This window comes from Porites lutea, chromosome 8, assembly GCF_958299795.1.
Source record: "Porites lutea chromosome 8, jaPorLute2.1, whole genome shotgun sequence".
In the NCBI taxonomy this organism is placed as follows: Eukaryota; Metazoa; Cnidaria; class Anthozoa; order Scleractinia; family Poritidae; genus Porites; species Porites lutea.
The window spans coordinates 1097587-1115000 of NC_133208.1; the positions used below are offsets into that span (position 1 = coordinate 1097587).

General features: G+C 39.9%; 1 protein-coding gene and 1 long non-coding RNA gene across 2 annotated transcripts in view; both read right to left on the minus strand.

Annotated features, from left to right (window-relative positions):
• Nucleotides 1–3052: 3052 nt before the first annotated feature.
• Nucleotides 3053–5221, minus strand: LOC140946978 (uncharacterized). The gene is made up of 4 exons (XR_012166896.1): nt 5150–5221; nt 4785–4913; nt 4363–4549; nt 3053–3927 (listed from the first exon to the last, which is right to left on the minus strand). It is a non-coding gene; the product is annotated as an uncharacterized lncRNA (long non-coding RNA).
• Nucleotides 5222–9169: 3948 nt separating this feature from the next.
• Nucleotides 9170–17414, minus strand: part of LOC140946961 (uncharacterized) — a 9603-nt gene continuing 1358 nt past the window's right edge. Inside the window, exons 2-8 of the mRNA XM_073396048.1 lie at nt 15394–15659; nt 14619–14745; nt 14083–14217; nt 13497–13607; nt 12202–12530; nt 10494–10632; nt 9170–9482 (exon numbers count right to left, since the gene is read on the minus strand). Coding sequence (XP_073252149.1) covers nt 9205–9482; nt 10494–10632; nt 12202–12530; nt 13497–13607; nt 14083–14217; nt 14619–14745; nt 15394–15659 — 1385 coding nt within the window. The 3' untranslated portion in view covers nt 9170–9204. The remainder of the gene's footprint in view (nt 9483–10493; nt 10633–12201; nt 12531–13496; nt 13608–14082; nt 14218–14618; nt 14746–15393; nt 15660–17414) is intronic.

Consider the following 17414-nt stretch of genomic DNA (forward strand, 5'->3'; position numbering starts at 1 on the left):
ACAAGGTATGGTTTTCCGGATCTTGAGTCTTAGACAGGGTATACAATTTCACTATTTAGCATCTTGAATAGGATGTCCTTTTGGAATAAAAAAGTGTGAAAGTTGGCCATGAGCAGACTACATATTTGTGGTACTGACAGTTTTGTTTTTGAACATTGTACATCTATAAATGGAAAATCCATGATGTTAGGTTGAAAATCACTTAAAGTATGCAAAACAAAATGAGAGAGGGTCATGATATAAGGTCTCTTGTCTACAACAGGGTCAGGGTTTGAAGGCCTCCGACGAACACCTCATTACCTAACTTCCCTTGGGTGCCCACCCCACCCCCTCCCCCCCCGGATGGATTTTGTATTGGAGCTGTAGAATCTTTGACTACGGTACTCATTTCAGATGCTTTTCACTGAAAATACTACATTGAATGAGCCTCGAAGGCTGCAGACTTTAAACCAAACCTAAGAAGTACTATTCATTTTCTAATGAAACTACAAGCTTATGCATGTAGAAAGCGCAAATTTCAGTGCGCCAAAAAGATAACGGTGAAAATTGTAACGCGCCCGTTTAACGTACGCTTCGGAAAAGAACTCAACTGAGAGCTTACTAATTATCCTAGAAAGCTTAAAATGCCTCTAATGACCATGCAAATGATAACAAAAGATAGGTAGATGGTTCAAACTGTGCAACACCGTAAGCTGCAGAACGTACAATGCGCAAACTTGGCTAAGTTCGAATTTGGAATGTGCACAGCTCGAGCTGAGAGAGAGAAGCCAGTAACGATGTCTGAAATTTAAGGGCTTAATTTTAATTGACAATATCATTAATGGTGGACTTACCAGCTTTGCGCTAATATTTTTCTACTTCCATAAGCTTTTACAAATCCACACGCACCACTGCAAACTACACAATGAACGTTCTGTGTTTACAGCTACAAGTCTGAGTCACAAGTAACCCAAGCTCAAAACAAAACGTGACTTATAAGTTGATAGCGTTGCGTTACAACAGAAGTGTTCAATAAAATATTCATCTGGTGCCCGATTTAGGCGTAATGTAAATGAAGCGAGATTTTGTGACGCCTCACACATCACACGACACTGGACATGCGCAACGCGACAGAACCATTCGGCACTTGCAAATCGCTTTTTAACTCTAGGCCTTTTTTGTTTTTGTCTTCCAACCATGTGATGATGTCGTTGTGCACACACTCCGCGGCAAGGCAGTGACCCCGTCTGAAGTTTTCGCTATCATTCCGGAAACAATTATGTCCTTATGACCTAACGATATCATTACGGGCTGAAGAGTTATACCGTACGAGCCCAGACCTTTCGTGGTGGTCAGTGAATTGAAAGCTACTGGACTTCCATTGTGCTTTATTGTGAGTTTGTTTTCGCGATTTGTGACTTTTCTCTAATCACAGTTGGGTCAGGTCTTCCCGCTTCTCTTCAAGCATTTGGGCTTCTCGATGAAGCCGAAAGTGCGGTGTGTTGCGTCCACAATTTGCGGTTTCTTCCTTCGCCTACACTGTAATGGATTTGCGTAGCTCCAACTTACCTCAGTTCAGTATATTTTGACACAAAAGCATATCAAATTATCGTAGCGTAGCCGACTTTTGACGTGTAGTTCAGACGCCGATCAACTCTCCTTTTCACGGTTTATTAGGCCATCTTGGCTTGGGGCAAACACGGCAAAAATTATGGAACCGCTATAATGCCGCCAAGAAGAGGCGGATTTTCAACATTTACCACTACTGTAAATAGTATTATTGATATCATTCATTTCACAGAAAATAAAGCAAAAAGAAGGTACGACGTCCGTAAATTTGAATTATATTTTGATCTTCCCAGGTGGCTTCTAATTTCATGGTAATTTGTATAATGTTGATTTGCATAATGGTTTTGTCTGAAATCTTAAAAATTCGTTTACTGTTGTTATAGCCAGAATCTCTTCTTTATACTTTATGAAAATAATCTCAAAAATATTCTTAAAATATTTTTTTGCTGTGGAAATCCGCCTTTTATGTAGCAGCATTACAAAAGTTTCAAGTGGGCCAAAATCCCACACATTCACTGCAATGTTAGCCATGTTTGCCACCCAGCCAAGATGGCGTCATAAATCATGTAAAGGTCTATTAGGTAAAGGTCTATTAAGTACAGCACAAGAGCGCCATCTGAATCAGTTTGTTACGGCAGATGTAATCATGCAAAAACGTAAAGTTAAGTTCAGCAGGGGCTGTGGCATTATTCAATATTGGAGCACCAGGTGATTCAAGCAGCACTTAGCCTGTTCCAGGCCTTCAGCTTGTGGAGTGCATCGCTGTTCCCACGTGCTCTTCTCGTGTACCAAACCAAATGCTTACATTATGGTCATTATGATAACACACGGTACCCCGAGTGAATCAGATGTCGCGCCAGTCTTGTTCTGAATTCAAACTCGATTGAATTAGGTTCGGCACATGAGTGGAGCGGCATCTGATCCAGGCCCAAGGCTACTACATACTTGCCTGATTCTCAGATTGTCCAACTTGCTCGCTCTCACTTTGGTAAAAGTGAAAATCATTATTCCTATTCCCTGCAACTATTCCCTGTAACACATTCACTGCTCATTATGCATGCAGAATGCCAAATTGAATTTGACAACAGTTAGGGGTGCGACTAATGGATTCATTTTTCTAATAATCAATTTATTAATAGAATCTTGGGTTTTACCCTTGTCCTGCCTTGACTGTAGAACTGTTGATAATATTTACTTGGAAAATCAATGCATGTGCTGTGAAATCCAAAACGTAAGAAAAATTTAATAACAATATTAAAGATTAATAAAAGATACCAATGTCAATAGAAATAGCTACTATATCAATGTAATAAATATCATTGATTTAAGTTTCAAAAAGCGCAGCATTGTGGAGAAAACTCAAATTCCTTGATAGCCTGTGTAATGTCCCCCCTGAAATCCATCTTTCAGTGCAAAAAAGCTACATTTGCCCATTAAATGGCAAATGGGCTGAAATTAAGTCTTTGTCCCATGAAACCGCAGGCAGCACTCCCAGCTGCAACCGTTTTGCTTGGTTGCCTACTTTACAGGTTACCAATATTTCATGTTTGGCAACTATATTATTATTTCTGGGCTGGGTTGTTCGAAGCTGGGTTAAGATAACCCAGGGTTACTGCGAAACTTGAACTCAGATATGGGAGCTCAAACAGCAAATTCAGTTTAATTCTCCTTGCCTACAACTTGAAAATAGAAAGAATAAGAATAGGGAAAATTATCCGAGGGAGTTTCTTTGTTAAAAAGAAAAAGAAACGCCGGTTGAAATTTAACCCCAGGTTAGTGCTAACCAGCGTTCGAACAACTGGGTCCTGATCGCCAATGGGGGAGTATGAAAAAATCGAGCTTGGAGCACTGCACTGAAGTATCCCTGCTATATCCCAGTAATGCACTTAGTTCTTCCCAGTTCTGCCTGCTGTTCCACGAGCCTTTGGCAGCAATGGCTTCTTGCCGTTCTTGTAACAAGTTGTTGTATATCTGTTTCGACGTCTAACCATCCAATGTAAATAAAATAAATGGTGGACTTTTGGCATGGCACATAAAATTTTCTTGAAGCGTGACAGCCACACAAATGTTTGCTCAGCAGCCATAGTGTTGCCATCAGGGAGTTCTTTTTTCAGGTTGGCTGGATTGTATGATTCTTTACAAGACTGGTCTTTGTGGTTGTGGATGTGCAAACTATCTATTATTTTTTGGATAGACATCCATGCTCTGTCCCAAGGAGCTGCCCACGGCAAGGGATTTTTAGCAGCTTTTAGGCCATCCAAATGGCACATGTTGTCATAAGCCAGAAAGACCCCACCCCAGTTCAGTGGGTTCATATACTTTAAGATTGTGAAAAGCCAGGAGAGCACAATAATGAAGACCTGGGATGGGCTTTCTGACCTGTGTAAAAAGTATAATAAAAGTGTTAACACGCTTACAGAGTCAACAAGAAAAGTCTTAACAATTAATGGATTCAGATTTTCATACAAGCAAGGGGATTTTAGCTGTCCTTAACTACTTTGACTAGGAATCATGCATCAATGTAACAGACAAAAGAATAATAATATAAGTTTATCAGTTACCCACTGCTTCACCCCATGAATACATATGGGATGATGGGAACCCTGCAACAACAGACAGATAATAATAGATACAATGATAATAAAATGGGTTTCTCAGTAACCCACTGAGTTACACATGAAGTCCCCTTTAAAATGTGAATAATTTACTTTTAATGTTTCCTTTCTTTTATTTGTCACTGCCCCTCTCTCATCTTATTTCTAGTTTAGACTATCTAACAACACAATAACTCTCAAACGGTTTGACAAAACTCACTTGAAAAGAGGACTCCACTTGTCAATTATCCCACCTCCTCTGACAATAAACAAATGGCCTCTGGATCACTTTTGTAGTCTCTGCTTGCCACCTGTCTCCTTATTGCAGGTGGTTGGTTTTGGTTCCAGGCAGTCTCCAAGGACACTTGTCAGGGCACCATGGTCCTTTTCAATGAAATCCACATTACCTGCCAAAGAAGATTTTCGATCATGCCTGTCACTTGCAATGCACGGTCCCCCCAGGATAAATACTGAACAGGCAGTTTTGTGTTGGTGGGATTTGACCTCCTGATAGGCCGTTGGAATGGAGGAATCTAATAATAATTATTATTATTCACTTTGTATCTTTATGTACCAGTGCTTGTTACCCTTAAAAACAACAAATAACTAATAGCACTTTAGTCATACTTCAGTATACTTCACCTTGGGCCTCAACGGCACTATTGCCAAGATTTGATGAATCATCCCTCAACAGTGACAGAACATTGTCCACTTTTATCACATCTTTATCTTGTACAAACTCTTCAGAGAGTGCGTCACTACTGTCATCACCTGTTATAGAGTGCAATATTTTCCACGGTTCAGAACAACACATGTATGTATGTTTAATTATAATGAAATTTCTAAGCATCCTGCAAACCAATGCCTGTGTATTTTACCCAACACTAAAAGCTAATTGTCAAATAATTTGTTTTAATTTGCAAACATTGATTCTTTACTTGCACAGGTTATACAGACCATGCTGCACAGATAGCGTACTGGTTTCAAAAGAAAGGATGCATAGTTACCAGAACTTGCACTTCCATGCTGGACTCCACAATATTTCAAAAAACCATGAATATCGGTAGGCACTTGAGGGTAAAAGGGGTTGACAGGCTAAACACGACTCCCGCTGTTTCGTGATGTAATAGGTCTTTGACCTTTAGAGTTTAGCTCTAACAAGTATGTCTTTTAGAGATTTTCCTCTCCTGTAGGAGATGAGAGGTGGTTCTCTGTATATTTCTCTCAGCATTGGTTGGTTTTCGATTAAATGCCACTTGCTCATTAAAATATTTTTAAGGTTAGGCACTGATGGATTGTACTGTGTGACAAAAGGCATTAATCCGTTTTTCACTTTTTGCGGTTTTTGTTGAAGTGCCGACTTTCTATCTGTAAATTTGACCTCTGCGAGGATTTTGTTTACCAGATTATCTGGATAGCCTCGGACACGCAAGTGCGATCTGAAATTTTTAACGTTTTCTTCAAATGTTGCCTTTGAAGAGTTGGTTCTAAGGAGCCTAAGGGCTTCGCCTTTGATAAATCCTTTTTTCACGCCTGGAGCGTGACAGGAGGAAAAATGCGTGTATTGAAATGTCTCAGTCGGTTTAAAGTGCGTACGGATGTCAAAGATTGAATCTTTGTAGAATCTCTCGCCTTTAAAGATAGTAGTATCTAGGAAGTTTGTTTTCTCTTCTGATATTTCAGCCGTGAATTTTATGGTAGGATGGTGCCTGTTTGCTTCTAAAATGTATTGGTCTATTTCCTCTCTGTTTGTGTCCCACAGGGAGAACACGTCATCGATGTATCTTTTCCACTCGAGGGGTTTTATCTTGCTTTTATTGATAATTTCTGTTTCTACCGCGGACATAAAGATGTTGGCAAAAGCAACTGCCACTTTTGTTCCCATTGCGGTACCATGAGTCTGGAGATAGTTTCTTCCATTGAACTGGAAGGAGTTCTCCTGTAGTATAAGTCTAAGCAAGCTTCTGAGTGAATTTGTAGGAATGGGTGTGTCGTTCTTATAGAAGGCTTCATATGCTTTGCATACAGTGTTTATTCCTTCTTCTTGAGGAATATTGGTGTACAGGCTGGTAACATCCATAGAAACTAGGATCGCGTTGTTTGGAACTTTCCTCTTTTCTATAAAGTTGATAAACTGTGTGGTATCTTTGAGGTAGGATTTTTGTACTTTAGCGATAGGCTGTAGGATGTGGTCTAAAAATGATGATATACGTTCTGTTGGGCCATCGCAGCCCGAAATTATAGGTCTACCAGTTAAAACTGGTTTGTGAATCTTTGTTAGCGTGTAAAATAATGGTATACGCGGTGGGCTAGGTGTTTGAGAAAGCCACTTCTTGGTCATTGTGTCTATATGATTTCCCTGGTGGAGATCATTGATCATCTCTTCTACTCTTCGAGAGGTTTCTTGGACCATTGGTGTTTCGAGGGGCATGTAGTTTTTGCTATCATCAAGCTGAACTTGGCCCTCTTGTATTTTATCTGTTTTGTCCAGGATGACCGTTGTTGTGCCCTTGTCTGCCTTTTTTATGATTATTTCTGAGTTTGATCTTAATTCTCTAAGCGCTTTACGCTCTTTGAAAGGCAAGTTATTTCGTGGCTTAATTAGTTCAATCTCAGCGAGTTGAACTTTAACTTCCTCTAAATAAGTTTCTAGCGCAACTGATTGTTGAACTGGAGGTTCCCAGTTTGATTTAACGTGAAAGGGGTGTTGTTCACTCTCCTTGTTGTGAAAAATATATCGGAGGCGCATTCGCCTCGCGAACTGTTTAAAGTCTAGCAGCAATTGTTGCCGGATGCGATTCTCTTCTAGAACCGGTGTTTGGATAAAATTCAACCCCTTTGATAGTAAGTTGATCTGATCAGTTGTCATTTTGCAATTTGAGAGGTTTTTAATGTATCTTTGGTTAAACTGAGTGTTTATCCTGTTTGTGTCTCGCCTCCTATTGCTTCTTCGCGAGTGTTTTTTTTCATTTCTGATTTTTCGTTTTTCTTTCTCCCTCCCTTTGACTGAAGAGTCAGTAAATACACAGGGATAAGATTCACTTTCTTTATTTTGTAAAGCTTTAATCATTTCTTCCACTTTCTTGATTTTGTTTGTTAGCTCTGTAGCTAAAACTATTGCATTCTCAGTGCGGTTTTCTTTTTCCGGTCGTGGCCGGTTCTTAATTAGATCAGGATTGTTCGTTTTCTTTCTTCTGGTTACGTTTGGTCTTTGCTCCAATTGTTTGAGCTTGATTTTGTTGCTCTCTGCTCGTCTGTAGTGGTAGCGTGTCAACGCGCCGATAAGTTTCTGTTCAGCTTCTCTGCGGATGTGGCTGATGTGGACCATGGCTTTCAGACTTGAAAACATGTACCTTCTAAATTACCTTTGCATCCATAAAGCTCTACTCTCATTGAAATTTTGCCTTGCCAACCAGTTGGAAGAAAACGGATGTAACGCGCCTTGAATGGCGTACTCAAGCTATGAAGAACTACGGTATCACGATCATCATTCCTTTCAAAGATCTAACCGGAGGAAATAAACAGATTATTAGGAGTACATATTTTTCACTCTACAACGCACACTTGTCTTGACTCAGGACCTAACCTTGAGTTAGTACTGACTCGTGGTGTGTGTGTATTCGGGGGAGGGTTACAATCGAAAACGGACTATACAGGGATGCTTTGCTGGCCGGCTAAAGGTATTTTTAAAAGTATAGGGATCTCACGAGTTGAAGGATAGGAAAGTGGTAAGAATAATTCCAATGTGGGTATTTTCAAGGGTCTTGCGAAGTATCCTGTGAGACCCTTAACTGATGATGTACTCTTAAATAAATTCAAGAAGTTTCTCAACGAGAAAAGCGAATTAAAGACGCTCGGTAGGTAAAGGGGAGGGAAGGGGAGGATTAGGGGTTTGAGCACATGGTTACCGTATTTATTCGATTAACCGCCCTGGGCGCTTATTAAATTTTTGGACCTTGAGAGTAGGCGCTTATTCAAGGCGGGCACTTATTCGAGGCTGGGCGCTTATTAAATTTTTAACATTTTCAGCAAGTGTAGTATGTTTATTTTGCAACAAAACAATAAATGCTATTATTATTCATTCAAAATATTTCCTCGATTCTGATTGGCTAAAAGCACATGTTTAATTCACTATAACCAGTTACTGATGACCCAATTTGGAAGAAATTTGACTTTAACGAGGAAATGACGTCAAAAATGCAGCGTTTTCGTAGGTTAAGGCACTGTTAACCGGGAAGACCTGGGGACGAGGTTGAGTTGTTTTGGTTGTGAACTTGAAAAAATGGCGGACATTTCACTCGTTTCAAGAGTAATAACTAGGCGAAAAAATAGCTAAAAACATGGCAAGAACAGCAAGAAGACAACTCGAAGGGCGACATCTGCTATTTGGAGAATATTTGTGGAGCTGGACAAACCTAAACGTACACTATCGAAGATGAACTGAACATCGATGGATCGATGGAGGTAAGCATGTTTTAGCTATGTTTTTAAACTAGGAATTGTTTTGAATGAATAATAAAACAGTTATTGAATTCGGCTTTCGTATCATATGAAGAATTATGGAGATCTCGAAGGGTGTTATCCGCCTCGGCCTACGGCCTCGACGGACAACACCCTCCTCGATCTCCATAATTCTTCATAAGATACTCAGCCTCATTCATTAACTGTTAAATAACAAAACGCGCAGATTTAACAAAGCAAGGTTTCCGTAAAATACTTTGAAGAAAACTCCGTCTTCGGGGAAGTCTCGTATCAGTACTTATTCAGTTTTGGGCGGGCTGGGGTGGGGGTGGGCGCTTATTTGAGTTTGAGTGGGAGAGACGTGGGGTGGGTGGGCGCTTATTAACTTTTTCGGCCTTTAGGGTGGGCGTTTATTTAACGTGGGCGCTAATTCAAGGTTGGGCGCTTATTCGAATAAATACGGTAAGTGGCAGAGCATATGACTCGGCTCCGGAGCCATGAGCATCTCCACTCAGGTCTTTTTGTTAGGTTTATATATTTATTTATTTATTTACTCATGCCTTATATGTAGTTTGTCCTGGTTCTCTGTAGTGCGTGAAATTCAAAGTCCAGTTACTGTACTGCAACATGTATTTCGTAACCCATTCATCCTTGTCATGTCTGCCTTGCGTTGCCCTGCTGTTACGGTAGCGTACAGACCACCAAGATCAATTTGAAGCCATGGATTTTTATCGGTTGTTTTAGCTGACCAGGCTCCCCCTTTGCCTCCGTCTGCCGTATAGTAAAGTCTACCTTGGTTTGCTTTGTGATTGCCATTCAGCTCTGAAGAGGCACTGATTTGACCATCGCTAATATGATTGTTTTCCATTCCCAGATCATCTGCACATTCGAAATGTATCAATTAAATGCGTGTACAGTAAATTTTGGATTGGATTTGGATTTGGGGTACTGGATTCTGGATTCTGGATTCTTGTCAGTGGAATTTGGATTCGGGATTCCAATCGTTAGTGGGATTCCGGTTTCGTTGAGCCTTAATTCCAAAGCTCAGGATTCCACAAGCAAAACATATACCGGAATCCGGAATCCAGATTTCCTTACATGGGGCGTTGAAATATAATTTTAATGGGCGTAACAATTTGTGGGCTGATAGAGTAGGTTTACTTAAAATTGAGGGAAAGGCTGATCAGACAGCTAAGGGTAGGTAGGGGAGCAAGGGTGGCGCAGTGGTGAGAGCACTCGCCTCCCACCAATGTGGCCCGGGTTCGAATCCTGGCGTCGACGCCATATGTGGGTTGAGTTTGTTGTTGTTTCTCTCCCTTGCTCCGAGAGGTTTTTCTCCGGGTATTCCGGTTTTCCCCTCTCCTTAAAAACCAACACTTTCAAATTCCAATTCGATCTGGAACGCACGGACACGTTTCAACGAGTTCTTATGAACTCCTTAGTGCTCCGTGGGTAAACAAATTACAATTTACAATTTACAAATTTACAATTGATTTATTTGCCCAATTTTTCGACTAGACAAAACTAGTCTTCATCAGGGGCTAGAAAAGCTAAAATAAAGTATTACAGTAGTAGAAACGCACTACATTGTAAAGCTCTATACTATCTAATCCATTTTGTGGTTCCCACTCCCACCTAAGGGTTACTTCCTTCTTTCTAGGATAGGTGTGTTCCACGAGAGTTACTTATGACCCTATTCAGGAGGAAACAATTGGAAGTTAATATATTTTTTAAGGCCTAAAACAAGGCAAGCATTGACTGTATTTGTTTTACTTTGCGTTTTTTGTTTGGACATGAATTAGGAAAGGCGTAATTATTGCCACACTCCCCCCTTCCTCAAGCAGCAGTTGGTCAGTGTTTTGATAACCGGAGTGAAATTGCAAATTTTACCTTTGGATCCATAGATTTCCACCCTCATGGATATGTGATCGTGCCAGGCTACTGGTAGAAAACGGATGTAGCGTACCCTGATGGCACAACTGAGTTTGTGGTAGACCACAGTGTCCTTATCTGTGTTTCCAACAAACTCCTAACAAAATTTTAAAAAAAGAAGACGAAATTGCCGGAAAACATCTTTTAATGAATATGACGTTTATTAATAAAAATTACTGAATAGAAAAAGTGCGTGGAGTTGTGGTGCTGGACGATTAACAAACAAACTTTAAGACGGTGAGGCTAATACCTTTACCCTTTAATATACCATTTTTGACAGAAAGGGTACCCCTTTCGAATACCTTCTTATTGAGAAATGGTACCCCTTTCACATACCTTGTTTAGCACTTTGCATCTCTTTTAACTGTTAAATAATGCACTGGCTTTTAAATACGTATAAATCACAAAACCAGAAAGTTTCCTCGACTTTTCCAAAACCATAAAGTGCATCCATTAGCCCTTCTGGGTCCTTTTACAGACCACAAAAACAGATTTCCCTTCCCTTTCATATACTTCAACTTACGAAATCCCTATCTACCCTTTTATAGACCTGAAACCTAAGAAGGGTGCCGCTTTTGGGCGGGGCCTCCCCGTATGGGCCACTATAGGAAGTACCCATCCCCTCGGGAATTCAAGCCTTGCCGTTGCGTCGTTTTCTTAGACAAGACACTTTGCTCCACCTAGTCTATCTCAGTTCCCTCTCCCTCTCCCTATACTAGTTGTTTAAAAGGTGGATAACACTTTCCACTGGGAAAATATGTCAGTGGGGTCAGCCCAATTGGCTTTCCTAATAACGGAGCTCTCGCGGGCGAAGCGCGCGCAGCAGAGCACCGTTGGTAAGAAAATGTAGTAATCAACCCAGCCGAGAAAATTATTGGTAATCACGTGACCGTACACCGACTGCCCGAGAGACCGTCTGTCTGCACCTCAGACACACCAATGTAAAATAACTCAACTAACAGGTATGGCAACCAAAATGCAACTCGAGGTTATTTTGTCGGAAATCGCATAGCCACCCGCGTCTTGTAAAACAGAGGCGGATGAAGAGTCAATAAAGACGAAAACGGAAAGCGGAAATTGTATCTGTATCTGTATCCGTATTGTCTAAAGCATTAAGCTTAGATTAATTGTCATGTCCACAAATTTGGAATATAGAGCAACAGAAAGACAGAGACAAAGAGAGAGTAGGCGGCAGGCCAGCGAAACTCAATGAGAAAAAGGGTGACAGAGATCTAGAGCGAGAGATAAAAAACAAAGGAGACATTTTTTGTTGGAAGAACAAAATGAAAATTCCGTAACGGCGGTGAAAAAATGAGAAATGCCGCTTCGGAGTTCCAAATACTCTTACTTTCAAAATGAGGCTAAGTGTAAAAATGAGTTTTATTTGCATGAGGATAAAAAATCATTTTCATATCAATGGCTTTGCACTTAGCCTCGCTTTAAAACAGAGGCTTGGGGCAACTAGGAAATGGCCTGTTGCTATCGTTTTAAAATGACGAAAAACGTGCAAGGTTTGGAGGTAGGTGGGTAGGTAGGTAGGTAGGTGGGCAGGGAGGTAGGTAGGCAGGTAGGTGGGTAGGTAGGTACTAGGTAGGTAGGCAGGTAGGCAGGTAACACTTAATTTAAAAATTTCATATGTGTACGTCTAGAATGGACACCATCTTACCCTTATTTTGCTGGATTGATCATCCATGAAATATTGAAAACTGACGCCATCTCCGCTATACTGCACTTTGTATTTCGTTACCCACTGAGAGTAGTTATTTCTGCCTTGTGTTGCTAGGGCAGTGACCTTGGTGTGCGGATTACCCAAATCGACTTGAAGCCACTGAGATACATTATTATCTTTTGCTGACCATGATCCACCTTTCCCTGGAACAGCTTTAAGGTTGAGCCTTCCCTGAGAGGCAGTGAGATTTTCATCCCACTGCGAAGAAGCACTCATTTGCGTATCAGAGATTGCACCGCTTTCTACACCGAGAGCATCATGGCATTCTGGGATATAATTAAAGTGATTAATATCAAACAAACAAGGGAAACTAGTTTGTCGGGTTCGTAAGACTTCTTTTCTGTGGCAAATTCTTTTGAGGTATTAAGCAGGTTTAGGTGGCGAGAAGAAGGCTGACACCTCACAACGTTTGTGATCTCCGAATAGAAAGCTTAAGTAACGAAGACGGCGACGGCAGGGAGAACGTCGCTAAAAAAATCAATTTACGTCCTTTTAAACTTTATCGCGTCTATTTGCACCCGCTCAATTTGTCAAATACAGGCAATTTTTCCTGGAGTTGAATTCCTAAGGACTTTATCCAGTTTCAAAACGAGAAAGGAAAATTCGTCGTCGTATGTTTACGTCCTCCATAAAAAGTCGCATAAGGGGGTTTCACGTCGCAGTCACGCAGTAAACGTCAAAGAAATGTACTAAGAACAGGGGCGGATCCAGGATTTTTTTTAGGAGGGGGTGCACTCGTCTCTTGCTCTCCTCAACACCAATAAACTACATAGTTTTTTTTTGCAGAATACCAGTTGTATTAGAAAACCGCAGGTCATCTCAGGGGGAAGGGGGGGTGCGCACCCCCTGCACCTTCCCCCTAGATCTGCCCCTGAAGAAAGTGTGATGCACGTGCAAAGCTGTTGTTTTGCTCATAAAAACAATTGTTTTTTTGACGTTATCGTTTTCGCCTTCGTCGCGTTTGCTTAAGCTCCGTTAACCTGCGTAGCATGGAGGTTTCGGGAGCACGACTAAGCGGCGAAGCAGCAGAAAAATAATCAAGTTGCTCCCGCCCCAATCTCCTTGCAGTTTCTCTCCCCTCGCCCGCCTTTATTATTTAGCGCGCCCAACCAAAACCGCCATGCTACGAAGGGTAAAGCTGCCTAACAGCGCACAGTAAACAGAACGATGCATGTTACACAAAGCCTTGTTACAAGTAATCTGATTAGCGACCTCTAAGAATATTCACTGACCTTTACACGGTCCAATATCAATGCACTCACAACGGAATGAACCATGTTCATTCACACATTTCTCGTTAGGTGAACAGTTATTCAAGCTGGAGGACCCACATTCGTCAACATCTAAACAACACGCAAAAACATGTTAATGGTTACGCTCTGCGAGGGTAACTTTTAAAACAAAACATCCGTTCGTTCTCTAAACTGCGTAGGAACAAATATGATGCCAAAAATTTATACGCAAAAGTAATAACGTTGTGAGTCTGGGAGTAGTTATTATAATTAATAAAAAAGGTTGTTGAATCATTCAACATAGTATGTTTAATGCACTTTTCCATTTTTTTTCAAAGGTTATTACTTTCAACAAATGGATCGAAGGAGCAGACAGGTGGAACAGGAGGTCATTATTAGGAATAATAACCCACTCTTCCATTTCAGTGGCCACAATAATGACCTGCTGATTCTAAAACAATAGAAAGGTCCACTACACCGGATAATGCCCTTCTTAAAAAATCAATAATAACCTCTCCCTACGCGCTTGGTCATTATTCTTAAGAAGGCATCGGAGCTGTTAGAATATTCCCCTTAAAATACTGACCTTTGCAGATAGTACCTTCTTTAACAAAACCGGGGAGACATTCACAACGAAACGAACCAGGCTCATTTACGCATTTCATGCCCCCCGGCATACCTAGCTTGCAGGTGTGCAAATCCTCAGCGCATTCATCAATATCTGTCAACATTGAACAAGAATAGCGAACTACGTTTTTTAGTTCTACAGAAAATAAGAGTCAAACCATCGTAATTTGTATCAGTGGCTCTCTTGGGAGTTTAAAGCAAAGTAACAGCTTTCTTCCCACTGAAGGTTTTCATGCACGTGGCCAGCATTTATGCAAATTTAAGCGAGCAAAAGGAAGCGTTCACACTAGAAAAGAATTCAACTCCCAGAAGAATTGTTCGGAATACCAACATGGCCGCCGTTTATATTGTTTTCGAACATCAATATGGCCGCCGTGACGTCATGTGAAATTACTCTATATTTGCAAGGGTGCAATGAACTATAAACTTGGCTCTCGAGCCTTCGTTAATGCGAAGAATATGAGTTGTTTCATGCATCTAGCTTCTGCATATTACCTGTACAGTTGTCGTTTACAAACTTGAACCCATCGCGACAGACACATCTGTAGCGTTTTTCTGTGAACCCAACTTCACATAACTCGTTTTCTCCTGGGCACGGATCATCGTTAATTTGGCAAAAGTTCTGAGTTAAAAAGATACCCCATTAGATGTTTTATTAATTTGCAGCCTTAAATTTGATGTGCATTATTTGTTTTTCAAGTTCTCCGGCATACACTACATCACAAAAGTTAATCCGCAATGTGGGTTCCACAGTCTATATCCTACAGCACCTTTATCACAATCTTCATTACCATTGTTATTAGCACATCTCATTTATATCGCCTCTTGGAATCGCTGTTTTCAACATGACATCGTCAACATCATCATCAGAATCATAACTATCGTCATCATTATTAATAACAATACCAAGAACAGAATTATGATAAATCTGTTATCATCAGCATTATCAACATCATTATCATCCCTAACAACAGCGCCAAAATCAACATCATCATCATCATCATCAACAACAACAACAAAAATCATCATCATCAAAACCATAATCATCATCTTCATCGCCTCCATCACCATCATTGTCATCAATATTGTCACCATCATTCATCATTATCTGCAGCAGCATTAGTAATATGAACATCACCATCATCATCAGCATCGTCATCATCATCATATGCAACGAAAACGTCATGATCATGATCCTTATTAGATGTATGTCCTAAATCGTTATCATCATCATTCAGTACGTACGAATCAAAAGCCAGTTTTAACATACCTCAATAGCAAAGTGAATGTAATGTTCCATCTTTTTCAGAGAGGACAGTGAAGGGCTCTCGTCAGTGGCATTGTTAAGTTCGCATGTTCTTGTACGAGCACCTCCAGAACCCACGTTAATAGACACGCATTTTGGTTCCAAAAAGCACTTCACCCTGCAGCCTCCTTCATTTAGTACCTTTTCAGTTCTAATCACGTGATCTGGAAGCACTCTGCCTGGTATGGGTTCCTTGAATATTATGATACGGTTGTATTCTATCGACAAAACTGACATAAACAGTAAAATATAGATCATGAGCCCTTCGCAATAAATTCGCTCTAGAAAATTGCCAAATTATATATACCTGGATTTTGAATACCGGGTTAGCAAAAATATCAACTCATTCTACTATGTGGTAATTTAAAACAACAAAACCCGTTCACAGGCCGATTAAAAGCCTTTATATGACGCTAGGCAGTACGTTAATGATCCCTAGAAGAATTCCAGCGAGTCCAAATTTAAAATGACGCAAATTTTAGAATATTTATTCAGTAAACTGACTTCGCGAAGTTTCAAACCGGTGTCATTTCAGTCTAGAAATTTTTAAGTTGAGTGAGCTGCAGCAAAAGAGTGCCTGGTTAAGGCTTACATAACAACTTAAATAGTTAGCAAAACACTACTTTTTTCGCGGTCCGATAAACAACAGATAGTACTTCTTAAGATTGTAATTCTGTCAAGACAAGCCAAAAAAATACGACAAAAGCAAAAAACACAGTAAACAAACTATTAGACAGGGGAAGTTGAGAAAAATTACAAAATTTTTGCTAACCCGGTTTTCATAACTCCAGGTAGATATTACAACGAATTTTAAACCTCAGCCATCCAAATGCCGTATCGTCATATATCTCTAGATCTGCAGCTGCATGTTGTAAATTTATGTGGTTATTTTGTCTTCAATAAAACATAATAGCTCTGCAGTTTTTTCCTCTAAAGAATGAAGATTTTTAAAGGCCTTTATCTTGTTTTGTTCTCATTTGAAAGAACTTAAACGTATATTGATAAAATCTTAACTTCTTTTTTGTAAATTAATGCTTTCAGTGGCAATATTATATTAAAATTGGTAAATTTGAGTGAATGAAAAACTGATTCCCTGTTTGCAACATCTAGTACTTTTTTTCTGTGAGGAAAAACCTGAACATTTTACACTGAAAAACGCACCCATTTAACTAAAGGGAAATTTACAATTATTGTATATTTTATGGTTTACAGGCTATTATTTAGGTTAAGAGTTTTGTATATCATACAAGTTTGTCGGATTATTGAAATACGAAAAAACAATAAAAGCTCAAAAATTGAAAAGATTGCCTGCAGATGAGAGCAAAACTTACCAGTACATAAAGAAGCACAAAAAATAAGCCAAATAATCCATGCAAGTAAAAGAAACGAATTTATAGACGCCATGAAAGTTCACTTAACTAGTTGCCGTAGAACTGCTGTCCGGCTCAACTATCTCCTATTTTAATATTACCTGTTTTGCGCTGTTTATTCATTAATAAAGCATTTCAAAAATAAGAACCGCCCTTGCCTAAGCCCACGTCTTGGTAAAAATAGAATTTTTTAAAGTAAGTAAGGAAGGATTTTTGCAAACTGTGCGTAAAGTAATTGAAATTTTATTCGACTAACAGGGAGCTCAGTGCCGATAAGAGTCAGTTATCAACGTCAAATTTCCCGTCCTTTCTCGTCTCTCTAGTTTTCATTCGTCAAAAACAAAGTAATGAAGAAGGCCGAATTACCATAGATGACCATGAGAACTCAATTAAAAAAGATTATGAAAAATATTTATTGGCAGGCGCTAGGGGTTTGGCAGGTGATATTGTTTTCTTTTGTTTTCTTGTTTTTAATTGTTTTTTTGTTTTCATAATATAGCCACCGGAATCATACAGTGAAAGGCAATTATCTATGCCACTCAGTGCTTTTAAGTTTTAATGCGTGACCCATTTACGTGTCTATTAAGTATTTAGCAAATACTTAGAGGTACGGCA